Here is a 15,909-nt window from a genome sequence, read left to right as displayed (position 1 = left end):
CTGTCTCTGTCTGGTTGTATGTGCAAGTAGCAGTGAAAATTTGATGAACACCTGCATTTGGGAACAGGAACACCTGGTGGTCAATACCATGGTGGGGGTTGGGGCACTGCTGTCATGTAAAATATGTGCTAAAATAGGCTCAATAAGCATGCATAGGTATCTAATGCATATGAGCTTGAGCAATGCAAAAGGAGATGTTTTTTATTAAGTGTGGGAGGATTTTGATTTTTCACACTTGTGATATGTACACTCTTTGCTGCATCAGAAATCCATTCACAACTGAAATAGGTTCCATGCACTTGTGAAGGTAAACAATGCCCACAACATTCCATTGGTGTGTAGCTAATATGATACCAACTGCTTGTAGTGGAAGTCATTTCACATATCCCTGGATGCCCTCAGAGCTCCTTACAGAAAAACTGCTCCTCAGAGAGCTAAGGTTATTTTTGGGGGAGTGCTGAAATTTGCTTTGTGTGAATTACGTCCACTTGTGTAGTCCTTTTCATATTTTACATAACTTCATAAACAACCAGAAAGAGTGTCATAAAAGTGTTCCTAATAAATAAAAAACATTGACATTAGGCATAAAAAAACAATAAATGCTTACTGAGCTAGCTTTTCTTGGATCTTCCCTTGTCACACTGACATGGAGTAGGGATAAGCTGCACTGATGTGGGTGGCACTACAACACCATAAATCAGTGGTTAAGCTAACAAATCTAATAGATCTGGTTTTCAGAAGTGGAGAATCTGGCATTTATCCATTTCAATAGCCCATGTCTGTTTCATTTAGTGATGGCTACAGTAAGATAAACCAATCCAGTTTTTTGGTAAGTGGCAGCTAGTTCAGGTTGTGTTTGATCTACTTCACCATAGAAGAAGTTTAGCTTAGGTGTCATATTTTAGGAATGATATTCCTCAATTTAGTATTCCCACTAAAGAGAAAACCACAAACCTCTGGTGGCAGATGAAAAGCAGAGATTACATCTTGAGATAAGAACAACTTATCGGAAGCACTAATGAGAGAGAAAAACAATACTAATAACAAAAGTACTCAAAGAGAGGGTGATGTACTTGCAAAAATTACTGACTGATGTGCCCTACCCCAAGGCAATGAGCAGGGGCCAATGAGTTGTCCACCTAGACTGTTCCCCCGCCCCAAGCCACTCTCACCTTCTTCCCAAAAGCATTCTGGACTTCCTATCCCCAGAGATGGCAAGAGGTGGTATAGAATAATACCCAGACATGGCCATGGAGCTCTAGGTTCCAATCCCTCACAGGTACTGTGAAAAATTAACTCAGTCCTAGCCCAAACCAGGATACTGAGTTACAGAAAGAACTTTTTAGAGAATGATGGGAAATAAGTGGATGCAGAAAAGAAACACCAGTCTTGCAGGGCAAAAGCAGTTACAACTTTTTTATTTTTTCAGCTTGCTTTTCTAATGGAAAATAGCCACTGAAAGAAACAATTGCATGCTTTTTGGATCAGTTTTTATGAAAATAAACTGATATTACAATCCCTTCATTTTTCAATAACAGAACAACATTTTGTAAGTTTTTAACTGTTTTAATCTTTCATGGAATACCAACATTTTTGTGACAGCTTTTTTTTTCTGTGGCAGAATTTCACTTTGTAAGAGTGAGAACATTCAGTAAACTTTGTGGTTTAATGAAATGTTGTTTTAAATGGATTAAAAAAGCATTTCTGTGAGGCCAAAATGACTTAATTTTTGTTTTGTTTTGAAATATATCAAATGTATTCCTATCTACTTCTTTAGTATAAATATATATTCAAAGTAAATTTTTGTCTGGCACAATACTGTTAGACTCCATTAAAATAGCTGTTTAGACTTATGAGTCTTCTCTTGTGTACCAAAGATTATTTGACAAAAAAATGTTTTAATCCAAAAGACTAGTATTTAGATACACAGACATATACGTAAATAGGGCCCAGTGTTATTACCCTGTGTTTTATTATTGCTAGCTTTGTTTCACCTAACCCAGGACACAGAAATTGTTTGGATTAGTGCATGTCAGGTATGGCAAGTGATACTTTGCAAAGCATTTCCATGCTGTTATGATTTGCTGCCTTCTATTTCAAACTCTCACACTGACTTGCGCTTACTACTCTAACATTTGTCAGACTGGCTCACAATAAAGACTACTGACTCAGTAGTCTTTTTCTTACATACCCCAAGGAAGTAAAAGTAATTTTTTCTGTTCATTTAATTATTAAGATCTGTAAATATTCTTAAATGTTCTTAAATGATCAGGAAAGTTGTTTCTCTCCCCCCCCCCCCCAATTAAAGAATATGTTTCTCCTCCTGGCCAGCTGATCAGGCTAATCCTTAACTCCCTCTGCTATGGCTCATCAAGACAGACAGAACATCTTATGTTCGCATTAAGACAGACTCTGTGAGCTGTGTAAATGGAAATGTGCAATTTTGCATGCAGTTGTCTGAATGTATTATTCCTATTAAACAAGCCTCCCTCTTTCCTAGGAGTATGTTGTTGTCACTTGGAAATACAGTTACATAGATACATCACAGAAATAATATATAATGGAAAAAATTAGAGTTGTCTGCTTCTCATCTGTTCCTTTGTGCTTTTTTTCCCCTGTGGCATTATTCTTGCACTGAATTTATATAGGACTTTAATAGTAGCTCTAGTAAATAGTTTGGAAAAAGGACAGAATCTGACCTTTTGTTTGTTCAGCAGTGTAACTGCTGGTTTCTAGATGCATGCAAGGTCAGAATCAGGCCCAGTGCTTGCTGTGTTTGCACAGCACCTTTAAGCAACAGTTTTGTCTGGTGAGGGAAGAGCCTCGATAGACAGTGGTGTCATTTGTTCTTCCCGTGTTTTCATGTGCGCCTGGACTTGCCTTACTCGACCTTCCAGCCGCAGAGTCCATTCCTGGCGAAGTCTGCAAAGAGAGTACAAATGCTTAGCAGTTATTGAGCCAAATCCTTCAAATGTATCCAGGGCTTTTCAGCAGGGTCGAAGCTTTCCTCTCTTTCATCACTAGAGCACTTGTCCTGTATTTATTTACCAATTACACATCCCTCTAGCTTGCTACATTGGGAATGCAGGGGAGAAAAGAATAGTACTGATACTATCAGTGGTTGACATTGCTGGATTCCGAATGAGTCAAACAACTGCTGAAATACTGTCACCGTGAAGAACTCTGTTTTTCCCTCTGGGGTATTCTCAAAGCCACACAGAAGTACTGCCTATGCAGTAAGGTCATTCAATGTGTAAATTGAAAAATACAGTTTTTCCTCCAACCCCTCAAGTTCTGCTGTAAAATGCTGTGGAGAAGAGCAGGCTGAACTTAAAATATGTCATTTTGGGTAAAAAAGAAAACAAAACCAACTCTGTTTACAGATCCTGTTACAGGGTCTACCCTGTACGTGTTAAATGAAAGGAATTGGTGTCACATGCAAGAGAAGCCACATAGCTTCAAGACACAAGTAAAAACAGAAGAGAAAATCTCTAGAGACGACTGCAAGATATTGTTGGCTGGGTTGTTTTCTGAAGGAAATGTTATGAAACACCTGACCCAGTAATGTTATAAGATTAGATATTATATAGTGATGCCAAATGCATTGTAGAATATATGGGGTTTTAAATTACCTTTGGTGTGGTGAAAAGAACATCAGCCAGTGATTTCATTTGAGAATAACTCAGATGCACCTTTCACATAGGTGCTTGTGTTATCTGATTCTGAGTTTGGTTTTACATTGTGTTTTAAACTACCTAGTCTTCAATATTCTTATGTGCATATAGATAAACCTCAAAAGAGAGGTGCAGTGAGTTAGGAAAAATTTGCCATTGAGAATACTGGTGTTTCTCATCAGTGTCCTACATGTCAAAAACGGAGCACTCACATTTATGTAAAACCACACCATTCTCCCAAGTGCCTCTAAGATGAGGTAGTGAATATGTATGTTTTGTATTGATAGTGTCTATTACCTCCTGAAAATATCACTTTTTTTCAAATTATAGAACACTTTGTGAACACTCTGGGCTTTGACTGGGCAAGTGACTTTGAAGGAACTTGCTTGGGTCTATTTCAGTTGTGATGGGTCAGTTAAGACATTGAATATGTAAGCGAACACATATTCAAGGTTCTTTCACGACATTTTTTATCTTCAGAGTAGAGGTATTAACATTTTCAACTTTGTGAAGTCAAAAATCTTATCTGAACCACAAATTGCATTTGCACTGTCTTCTCCTGGTAGTCATTTGTGATCTAGGGTGATAAATGTTTCCAGTGAACCTGAGAACTTTCCTGGATTTTATCATATATGTTTTTTTCTCCAACAATTTTGTGACTGGGACTTGAGAATACTACTGACTATCTGGAGTAGGATATTCAAAGAAGGATTGTCCACATCTGACTTTTTTGAGATACAAGGCCTACCCAGATCTTTATTTCCAAGTATCTAAATGATGACAGTACTTCATTCTTGGGCACTGGGGTCAAAGTACGTAGACTTTTTTTCAAGAAACAGCCCTTTGGCAGCACCTTCTAGTTTGCTGAAGTCAAATTAGTTTATGTGAATGTCCCAGTTTTGAGAAAAGTTTATGCAGGGAAACCTTTGTTAACTTCAGGAGGAAAGCACAAAAGGAAACCACACAAGACATGGTATTTCTTGTCCTCTGTTTCTGACCATTGGTAGTTCAGGGGATTCACTTAGTGTGCAGGAGACCCTGACCCAAAGTTCTTAGTTTTCACAAGTTGAACAAATATTTGAAGCAGTCCATCACACTTGTGCAGTTATCTGTACCAAAATACAGCTATGTAGCTTCTCTGTAGGCAATCCCTGTTATTTTATTCTGCTTTGTAAAGCTCCCCCTCCTGCCCCAAACTAAAACAAACAATAAACCCCCCCAACAACACAAAGCCCACAACATGTTCCATTGAATGGGAAAATCTCATTGTGTCATTTTTACCTTTGGGTTTTGTATGATGTGAAGGGCTATTAAACATTACAAAGGTGCCATGGGTTTTTTATTCTACAGATTAGGTGGGTGGTTGTCACTTTAATGTAATACTGTTTTGTTTATTTGTGTAGCTCTACCAGTTCCAGGTAAAATTCCTGCTATTTTCTGGCTGTCACAAGCCATAATTCCAAAGTGCTTTATTTTTTCATGGCTATGCTTCAAGGCCTTTGAAGAATGCTCATGAGGTTTAGGGGTGAGGGGTGTCTGATTTTCCAAGCAGAAGAGCTATGGTAATATGAGACAAGCAGCTGTGAGAGGAAAAGTGCCAAAGATCCAGAACACAATCTGTGCTATGAATAAAGCAGTACAATAAGAGGTTACCTTATTTTAAAACACGTGATTACATGCCTTGCTGTCTTGTGGAAAAGAAAAAATGCCACTTACTTGTTCAGGGCACTTTTGCTTAGCCTAAACTCTTCAGCTTCTTGTTGCTTAGTTTGCTCTTGGATGACCTTTTCCCAGAATTTCTTCAGCTCTTCTGCATCATGACCACACATCCTGTGCCGTTTAAAGTTCGTATGCTTGCTCATTTTCTGAAAAGCAATTTGGAGGTCAGAGCAGTCAAAAGCCTGACCTGAGGCAGATACTGTGTTACTTAGCCCCTTGAAATTTCATTCTCAGGAAGTGCTATTAAAATAAATTATGTCACCAGAAAAGAATAGGTAACTGGTGTGTAGTCTGCCTTGAACCAAAATATAAGGCATTGAAACAGGCCTTGGGTGACAGTTGAATGGCATAACAATATTTTTGCTACTGAGTAATGACTGTGCATGGCACAGTTCACTGAAATATTGTGGATGCCTCAGTATATGTGAGATTTTAAGTAATTTTAGAAGAACTTGCAAAAAATGCTTTCAAATACAGTGCCATTGCCACTCGAGTTCAGATTAGATGTGAAAGACTTCTCTATTTTCTATCTCCCATATTCTTAAAACAGATCATAGTTGTTTTATCTCAGGGAAATGCATTGCTCCTAAATGATTCCTTTTGCTACTCCAAATGATGTCATGCACAAAATATGCAAGGGAATTATGAATCTGAATTGAAACACACAGAGTGCAAAGCCCTGGGGAGCTTGTTATAGTCTTGTTTGATGTTTTATAAAAATCAGTCTTAAATACTGTTAAAGGTAGAGCTCATTGAAATACAGGGATCAGTTCCAATAAATGATAAGAATAACAGAAAAGAAGCGACTTTGTCCTTGCTAAATGCTTGTTATTGAAACATTAAAATTCTCATCGTGTCTGATGTCCTTGCTGATATTACCATATTGTGTTGGTTATCAAATCGTAATGGCACTTTAAAAAGTTAAGTTCTGTTGCCTATTTCCTGAACCAGCCTCCTCCACTAAGCCCCACCAGAAAGCAGGAGGATACAAGAAAGAAAAACCCCAAAAACCTAAACCTCAAAGTTTTCTGTGACTAGATCAGCACTTAATTTGAGGGTTGCTGTAAAATAAATCCTTTTGCTTCCTTGTGTATTCTGCTATCATTAGATACTTTTGCCAACACTCCACTATGTAATGGTAATGAATTAATGCCTCACAGACCCTCATAAACCATCTTCTTCCTCAGTGATTTCATACTTTAGGAGCTATTCTTGATAAATACAACAAAGGCTATGCCAATGTAGGCCAATCTTAAGAAACTTGCTTTGTACAATGCTGTAAAGTGGAAGATCAGAGTAAATGTAAAGGACAGTCAGATGTAATACAATTAATGCAAATTTCTGAAAGGTTACTATCAAATACAGTATTTGAAACTCCTGGAACCTTAAAAGTAAGTTTTAAGCTAAGTTCTGGGCATCTTCCTAAATTGAATATTTTAGATTTGTCATAATTTTAATGAATACATTTTTTTTTTAAAAGATAGGTAAAACCAAATAATTTTGCCAAATTTGGTACAAAGTCTGGCTGGAATGGAAAAACTGTTTAACAAAAAGAAAAATAACTTTGAGATACATTCGTTTTCCATTGAGAAGTCCAGTTGCTTAAAGACCAGCACAGCTCAACTGGAGTGATAAGCAGGAACATTAGCTCATGTAATATAACCTCCTGCATGATGGAGTACCTTGAGTGGTTAGAGCACTGATCCTCTTCATGGCAAGTTTAGCAAGAGCTGCACTATCGTGAAAACAACCAGGTATTTTTCTCTGAGGCAAGCAGCATTTTTCTAGTATTTCTCTTGATGACTGGGGATGCTGTAGATGTAGCACAGCATGATACAGCAGGAATTGTTGCATTGGTGTGGGTAGAGCAGTTCTACTAACATCGTTTGCTAAGCATCTTGTGTTTGGCAATGAATATGGTCTAAATGGGAATATGATTAATCTTAATAAAGTTTTGTCTCACTCTGAGGCCCCAAAATAATAATATTATTTAAGGCTTCATCTTGCAAAAAATATGCATGTCACGGATGCACTGGAACATGCCCTGTCTGTGTCCTAATTCCATAGGCCTTGAGCAGTGTTAAAATAAATGCTCTAGTAATAGCTTGTTACAGCGAGTGATGGAATCTGATTATTTCATCATTCCTGGATCAGCAGGTCACACGGGTCTTCACACAATTTAGAGGCTCTTCTATCACTAGCAGCTGCCCACTTAACACTCTACAGATAATTATCCCATTGCCTCAGAAGCCAAGTGCAAGTTGCTGACAAACGGAATCAGTGTGCCCTCCAAACTCTATTATACATTGCCTCATATAAGAATCTGACATAACACATTAACCTTTAATTAGAGATTAAATTTTTATGATTATTAAACTTCTATTTTATGTTCTCCAAGTGGTACAAAGAGGGTCTCCAGTCTTTATCTGAGATTTAAATTGATTAGATTTTGAGGGGGTGCATGAGGGTTTTGGCTGCCTTAAGTTTTGTCTGCTCCACTCAAAAGAACATGCTGCGATCAGAGAGGTGCCTAAAAGATAGAGGTAGTTCTACAAGTTTTAGTCTGCTAGGTATGTGGGTCTTTATGCAAGTCAAGGACATTTGCTATTAGTTCCTAGCTATGTCAGTGACAATTGATATTCCACATGGTATTGCTGTGGTCCTTGCTAAGACAGATTCTTGATGTAAAACTTTTGAAGATGGTACTGTCTGCATTGCTGGCCAGACCCTCTTTCATGGTATGATGTGTGAAAGCATCATATTTTTCAGCCTGGCATTACGACATCTAGGGTTCATGTGTACTGTAATGCCTGCTTTTCTTTATGCTAATTGAAAGATTCTTCTTAGGAACTTGGTTTGAATTTCTGAGTAACCCTTTGTAAAGAAAAAATATTTATTATTGATCTAGATAACATGTTTTGTTGATGTGTGATTTTTTTCTTTTTTAGATGTCCCAATAACCTGAATTGGATTTACACTGACAACTGGATTTAATATCATCAAAGTTGTTCTTGATTCCTTCACTCAGGTAACTCAGAGCTCAGTAACAAGTAGAACAATTAGATTATCTCTAAAAACACACTTTCTTACAGTCCTTTGACCATTTTTGTCTGGGTGGACAGTGAGCAAAGAAAATAGGTTCATCATTCCAGAGATATTAAAGGAAACTCAGGGAGGTGTCTTTCTGACTCCTAATGGCAGGTTGTTTTATCATGTTTATCCACTGATATGAATGTAAAATAACCAGGAGCAAGCACTTCTATTAATTTAAAATTATTCATTCAGAGGACCTGGAATATTGTGTCATTTATGAAGTGAAAATTTATGCTATAAAATTATCTGCAATGTATTTTCTAAGAAGGATTACTAAAATGTGCATAACACTGGTGCAAGACAGAGTCCTTTATTAAATATTCAACTAAGATAGTTAAGGAGGAACTATGATTATATGGGTTTTGCAGTCCTACCTGCCCATATGAAGCATAGTTTACTGCTTTTTTAGAGAGCTGAGCTGATAAAACAACATTTAAATTATGATGACATTAGATCTTGGTAAAAGTAGCTTATGCATTTGGTAGCTCTGAACCTCAACTGTCAAAAACATATAATTGTGTACAAAAGAGTTTTTACAGCATTCGTCATTTACAGAAATTAATATATATGCTAACATATTATTAATTTATGGACAAGTCCACAAGAAGAAGTAATTGTAAAAACAAAATTAATGGCACTGTAAAAGAAAAATCTCCTACATTTATAATCAAACTATAAATCAGAGGGCCATGCAGCAATCTGTAAGACAGCAAATCACTCATGAAACACAGCACCTACATATAATACATTGTTTTAAACTCATAAAGTCATAGAGACACAGAACATGCTGAATTTGAAGGGACCCACAAAGATCACTGAGTCCAGCTCCTGGCCCAGCACAGCACCATCTCCAAGAGTCACACCATGTGCCTGAGACCATTGTCCAAATTCTTCTTGAACTCTGTCAGGCTGTGACCACCTCCCTGGGGATCCTGTTCCAGTGTCCAGCCACCCTATGGATGAAGAACTTTTTCCTGATAATCCAGCCCAAACCGCCCCTGATCCAACCATTTCCTTGAGTCCTCTCACTGGTCACAAGAGTGAGGGGTTGATACCTGCCCCTCTGCTTCTCCTTGTGAGGTTGTGTCCCAGAGACAATTTAAAGGAGGCTTGAATTGTGAATGATGAACAGCTTTCTCTCTATAGATCTATCCCATAAAAGGGGGAGGAAACTTTGCTTCTAGCTGTATGTCATATGCACTGGCATATGCAACTTTTGTTCACTGGCACAAAACCAGTATAGGAAAAAGCCAGTGGTACAACCTTCTCTCATTTAATCTGATCTGCATCTGAGTGTGCTTTGGTAAGGCGTTAAATTAGTAGGTTCCCAAATGCTCTGGTCTTCGTCCCTGCCTGGTCTGCATACATTGAATTAATGTAATCTCAGTCTACCTCTGCTGAGGTACAAAAAATTGTTTTAAAAAATATTCAATGCAAGTAATTTCTCTTTGCACACTTTGTAATTTCTACTTTAGACTCTTTATGGAAAAGTTTTAAGAGACAGAAATGGATCTTGGTGTTTTAAACATAATTTCTACATTGAGTTATCTTTATGTGAAATAAACAAGCAGGAGAAGAAAATATTTTCTAAAGTCCCAGGAGCCATTTTTTACCTTTTTTCAATCTTTCTATTTAAGATGTGTCTTAAGGTAGCCATAGTCTTAAAAATTCAGTGTTTTATACAGACGGACTTGTAGGCAAAATATTTGTGCGTTTATTTTTAGTGAGAAGTGTTGCAATATATTCAGTAAAACTGTTAGTTGAACATATTTGGAGAAAAATATCAATGTGATGTTTAGTCTGAATTATGCATAATTTAAAGAATAATTGGTTTGGCTAACAAAAAGAAAATCACTTTATGATTTTTTCCTTATTGGAAAGTATTTTAAACAGTAATATAAAACAATATTTGAATATTTCCAAAGTTTATTTCCAAAATTTTTGCTGAAAGACAGTCTTAAACAAGAATTATATATATATATATCTATATATATATATATATATAATATTTCCTTTCTAAAAGTAGGAGATAAGTTTAATTTTAACTCTTTCAATGAATTTGATGATTCAGCCAATTTTAATATGCAGCACAAGCATATTCCTGGAAGAATTTCCACAATCACTTCAGAGGTTTTTTGGTGACCATTGTAAACAAAGGAAAGATTATCTTTGACTTTAACTAGACTCAGTCCCTTGGGTCATATCATGACCATGAGCTGGTTTATCTTTTTCAGGACACTAATTAATATCCTATTCCTTTTGCCCTTCACCAGGGTTTGTTTGCCTAAGCATGGAATATTTTCCAGCATTATATATCTATTATAGTACAGTTCAAAGCCTGTTTATAGTGCTCCTTAAAAAATAAAATAAAAAAAAGCTCAAAGCTCTGAAAAGTTTTAAATTACACGTAAAGAATGCATAATTTTGATGAGTATCCCCTTACACGTTCCTTTTATAGTGGTTTTCCTTTCAGTTGAAGTGTATGTATTACAGAAGTTCCAGTAATACCAAAAAATATAGTAACAAATAATAGATTAATAACAGAAGTTATGATTAAAGTAAAATGAAACAATGGATGTATACCTCTTATGTTTTACAAATCACATAGGATCAGAATAATTTTCATAAAGGCATACTGAAATACACAGAATTCCAGGTCATGGAGCGAACAAGAAGAAAACATTGTTCAAATTTGCATGATTTAACAAAACATAAAATTAATGTATACCCATGTATATCTAGACAGATTTAATAATTAAGACAGGAAGATAAAATCTTATTTTGGCCAAAATACAAGAATATAAATGCTTACTTTTATTGTATAGTATCTTCCTCTTCTGTCAAAGTATGGTTTTCTTGAGTGATTACTGAATCATGTCAGTTTTTTACCCCTGGGTTCCCCTTTTCAAGAGAACTCTGCCAGGAATAACTGATGAAATCTATTCATCCGTCACTCTTTTTATTTAGTAGTGATGACATCTGCTATTATGAATTAGCTTAATGGCAGGGGGGAAAAAAACCCCAAACCCACAGTCTCATTTTGTGAAGCCTGCAACACACCACAAGGAATGACCAGACAGTTACAGGGCACAAACTCTGAATGCCAGGTTTGATCTGTGCTATAAATTTTGGCAGGTGCCACTGATGTCATAACTTGGCTCTGGAGAAACAGTTACTCAAGTAAGATCTCACAAGTGTGGATCACTGTAGCACAACTTCCATATGACTTGGAAGAATTCGGCACCGTTCCCTCCAAGAAAAAGGATAGATTTGAAAAGAACATGTTGAATAACACATCTTGTTTCACGTTTGTGCTTCTGAGTGACTGACAGATAAATAGATTTCTTTTTCACCCCTTTTGAAGTGTTGGTCTGTAACAGCACCTGGTAGACTACATGACAGGATTTCAGCTAAGCTGTTAATACACTCAATAGTGTAGGAATCTGACCAGCTGCAAGCTGAAACACAGCATATATAATTTGTTACAGAACTTAGCACTTCCACATCTTGGACAGATTCTTCCTCCCTCCACTGGTACTCCTGGGTGAACAGAAAAATATAAGCTGCTTACTCTAACAAAGGGAGAGCAGATAGTGACAGACTTTCTGCTCTCAGCTTTTACCTGCAACCTGACTGCATAACCTTTTGGTAGTTTGGCAAGTTTCACCTTGAAGATAATTATGTTTCTTACTCCAGGTATTTCCAGTGAAAGCTTGCTCCACAATTTTCTATGCCAAGTACTGTAAGTTTTCTTTTAATCTAAAATCTGAATGTATTCAGGAGACAAGTTACCCTTTTCATGTCTTCAAGCTATGTAGGGCAGAAATCCCCTCCCCTCTCCTTCCTTGTTTTGATAATATATATGGCATTTGAGGACTTTTGGAGTCTTCTCGTACTCATTCCCTTAATAGAGAGATAGGTATCATGACCCTTTGCTGTGGTCTCATTGAACACAGTCAGTGAGAACTGTATGTCACATTCCAGCTGAGTATTAGTCCCTTCTTATTTTGTTTGGATATAACAATTGGAATCTAGAATCACTTTCATATTTTCCAGAGAAGTACAATGCTCATTTCAACTTTCTAATTGATTCATGCACTCACCTAGTTCTCTTATTTTTTACAACATATAAGGTTCAACTTATGACAGAAATTTTAATTAGATCTCAAGTTCACAAACTGTCTCTTGTGCCATTTTATCTATTTCAATCCTTCCGGTAATTTTTTTCTTTTGTTTTTGAAATTCAGTTCCCTATGTTTATGACATTTCTGTTCTCCAGAAAATTTCTTTAACTCACTGCTTCATTTTGTGCCAAATGCTGCTACTCAAAACTGTTTCTAAGGCAGCTCTGGATGAATTCCTTTTTTAAACTTCTTGCAGTTAAGGAGCTTTCATTAAAAGATGTTAGCTCATTTTAACAACTTCTAAGTTTAAATAGATGTACCCTGGTGAGATCATAAGAAATAAAAGCTGGTTCCTCCATAGGGAAGAGGAGTAAAGAAGAGGCATGAAGTCCACCTTATCTCCTAACATAAAGAGTAACAGGTTATTTATTGTCTACTGAATGTTGTTAGTAGACAGTGAGAAAGGAAGAGAGAGGGAGATTGCAATGTATCATTAAGTATCCTTAAAGAATCCATAATTAGTTCAGATGAACAGCTAAATTAATTTTTCTACTAATCAATTAGTAAAACCTCAGCATTGCTACTGTTAGTGTAGGTTAGCCATGAAATGTAACATGAAGCTGTTAAATCACTGTTCCAGGACAGATTTCTCTGACTGATGTCTGATCCTGAACCCTAGACAAATGCCCAAATTGCTGCTGATGGTGTCAGACTCTTACAGTTTCTCATCTTGGAGCTGCTCCTCTTCATATAAATAATGCAGAACTCTGGGCTTGAGAGGCTGTACCAACAGCATGCTTGTTTGATCTCCTGTATGTCTCAGAAGTGCATTTTGCACTTTCCCAGACTATTAAATACATTGCTCACATTTTGTCTACCAGGTATCCTAAGGCATACTTTTTCATGGCAAGGAAGTTATGGAATATGTTTTGAAAAATCTGAATTTCACTACAGACCAGACATAAAACAGATCTTGAAATCCCGCTTATATTCTTGTGCTGAAACTGCCCAAATTCAACATCTCAGAACTCACACACAGTTCCACTGTGTAATATCAGTGGTGCCTAGTGGTAAGAAAGCATAAGAAACACTAGACAGAGGATCAGGCTGCAACAAGGCACACAGAAATAATCAGAGATTTTTGATCCTTGTAAATAAAGTGTCTGAGACATAGAAAGCAAGACTGATCACTGTAGTATCAATCCGATACCATGTAGAGATCAGTATAGTCTACTCCAGCCTTCTAGTTCAGTCAGTTATGTTAAGTGACTTTAGAAGTAGCATAGATTTTCTCTATAGACTTGTCAGACAAATCAATATTTTGAGTAAATTATTTCAAGCTTATAAAACACATAGAGACTACTATATGTTTGAAATTTTACTGCCTAACTTGACAGTTTCACCTAAGAATTTGACAAGTCTGCAGTGTAGCTCTCACAGTAAGGCTCTGACAACTGCTTCTGCTCATTTGTAATGATTTAAATCTATAGGTCTCAGATAATGTTGTCTTGCACTGACATAGTCTTTGTTATAAATGATTGTGTTTTGGATGTTGTATTACAGTAATTCACTTTGCTACCCTTTCACCACCTTGTATTTTTTTGTCAGTTGGTGCAGATTCCATTTATATGGAAATTTCTTTTGCTTTATGTGAGCTATTGATGATGTCAATAAAAGGCTTGTTTGCATTAGGTAACCAAAACTTATCCTTCATTAAAAGGAAGAGAATTAATTTGTTAAAATCTGTTGAAGATTTCCGTGGTTTCTTAACTACAGTGATGTCCATATAGTCTAACACTCTACAAAACATATATTTCTTTCACCCTCTTTTACTTGGCCATATATACCTAACTCCCAGAAAAGGAGGTGGCCTAGTCTCAGATTTTTGTTTGGCTTTCATTTCTGTATCAGGAATTGTATTTTGTCTATTACACATTATTTTCAAGCATGAGAGGAAGCAGACATCAAAAGAAATGAAGGCTAAATTGCACAACAGCAGCTGATTACATAAAACTACTGCCAGCTTGCAGAGCCTGTACGTAATGTAGGGTCCCTCATGGAAGGGCTCTGTAATGGATTCAAGGTGCATGAAACAGGACAATATGGGAGGTCATGATGAAGTGTAGATGGTACTGCAGTTTTTGTAGGCTCTGTGACAGAGTTCTTCCTGTGTTATGAACTGTTTTAACACAGAAGGTTTAAGACAGAAGACCAAAGAAAGCTAAGCCTCTGTGAATGAAATGGATCAGACCCAGAAAATCTTGAAATATACTTGAATAATGTGGTTAAAACTGAATGAAGTTAGATGTTGCTGCCAAAAAATTGATGTGTTTTATTTAATAGTAAAAGAGTCAAAGAGAAAGAAAGAAAAAAAGAAACGGAGAAACAGAGAAAGAAGAGTGTGTGGTGGAGTGGCGGGACAGGGAGAGGGTGACAGGGATTAGGTAGAAACCCTTCCAAGGGTCTCGTTGCTCCCCTTCATCTGGTCTTCTTGAGGGTCCCCTGCGGCTGCTGTGCCACCACACCACATGGAAATGTATCGAATCCTATGGATGAAGATACCTTTGGGCCGGTGGGAACGCCCAGGTCCTCCCTTGCAGGGACCCAGTTTGACACTGTCCCTTGCAGCACTGCGGGTCTGTTGCATTGTGCCGCCGTGCCCTGCTGCAGGGTCGGGGTCCCTTGGGGGATCCTGTGGCAGGCCAGGGCCCCACTGTGTCCTCCGTGTGGCTGCAGCTCCTCCGGGGCCAAGGGGCCGCTCAGCTGAGCCCTGTGCACAGCGCAGGATGGGCGGACACGGCCTCTCACCAGAGGCCTTTTCCCCACACCCAGAGCCTCTGCCCCCACCGTGTGTGAGGCCTGTGCGGGCCCGGCAGCTGAAAGCCCTGGGGCTGCGCCCTCGCTCCCAAGGTGTTGAGCTTGTGCTCTGTGAATTTATTCTTCTCCCCCAGCCCTGAGTTGTTACTTTACTTTTCTTCATCAGTGAGTGGTGTAGGGCTTCAGTCAGGGCCCTACTCAGGGTGTGGTGGGGTTCTCTCCAGCTTTTGTAATAGAGTTATGCTATAAGAGGCAGAAGTTCTTCATGAAGATGTCTAAGTCATAAACTATAATATTTTAATATTCATTGTAGTGTCTCAACATTTTTCTTCTATCTTTACTACTCAGCAAATGCAGCCACCAATTACTCATTCAGGAAAATGTCTGTAGTGGTCACTTCCTGAATTTTGTCACCCGCACTTTCACCTATGCTGTGCTGATTGTCTTTAGTTGTCTGATTTTAACCTGAAGGGTCAAGCTTC

The 15,909-nt window shown here is 37.6% G+C and overlaps 1 protein-coding gene across 4 annotated transcripts; it reads right to left on the bottom strand.

Annotated features, from left to right (window-relative positions):
- Positions 1–2,293: 2,293 nt before the first annotated feature.
- On the bottom strand, positions 2,294–12,348 carry LOC137464614 (protein FAM240B-like). 4 transcript variants are annotated; one of them, XM_068176057.1, is made up of 4 exons: positions 12,279–12,347; positions 11,840–12,026; positions 5,391–5,539; positions 2,294–2,922 (listed from the first exon to the last, which is right to left on the bottom strand). In XM_068176057.1, the coding sequence occupies exons 3-4, from the start codon at positions 5,534–5,536 to the stop codon at positions 2,790–2,792; spliced, it is 279 nt and encodes a 92-aa protein (XP_068032158.1). In that variant the 5' UTR covers positions 5,537–5,539; positions 11,840–12,026; positions 12,279–12,347; the 3' UTR covers positions 2,294–2,789. The 4 variants fall into 4 exon arrangements, with proteins under 4 accessions (XP_068032158.1, XP_068032156.1, XP_068032159.1 ...); XM_068176055.1 differs by lacking the exon at positions 11,840–12,026 and having other exon boundaries at positions 12,279–12,348; XM_068176058.1 differs by lacking the exons at positions 11,840–12,026; positions 12,279–12,347 and adding an exon at positions 11,299–11,819.
- Positions 12,349–15,909: the final 3,561 nt, after the last annotated feature.

Source organism: Anomalospiza imberbis, chromosome Z, assembly GCF_031753505.1.
Source record: "Anomalospiza imberbis isolate Cuckoo-Finch-1a 21T00152 chromosome Z, ASM3175350v1, whole genome shotgun sequence".
Classification (NCBI taxonomy): Eukaryota; Metazoa; Chordata; class Aves; order Passeriformes; family Viduidae; genus Anomalospiza; species Anomalospiza imberbis.
This window is presented reverse-complemented; position numbering and strand designations above follow the sequence as displayed.

Excerpts from the sequence above, each read along its gene's own strand:
- LOC137464614 (XM_068176054.1), bottom strand. The coding sequence starts at position 5,778 with ATGCACAGTCATTACTCAGTAGCAAAAATATTGTTATGCCATTCAACT. Across the intron at positions 5,540-5,655 it reads CAGTTACCTATTCTTTTCTG|AAAATGAGCAAGCATACGAA; the intron begins GTGACATAATTT and ends ATTGCTTTTCAG. Across the intron at positions 2,923-5,390 it reads AGCAAAAGTGCCCTGAACAA|ACTTCGCCAGGAATGGACTC; the intron begins GTAAGTGGCATT and ends CTCTCTTTGCAG.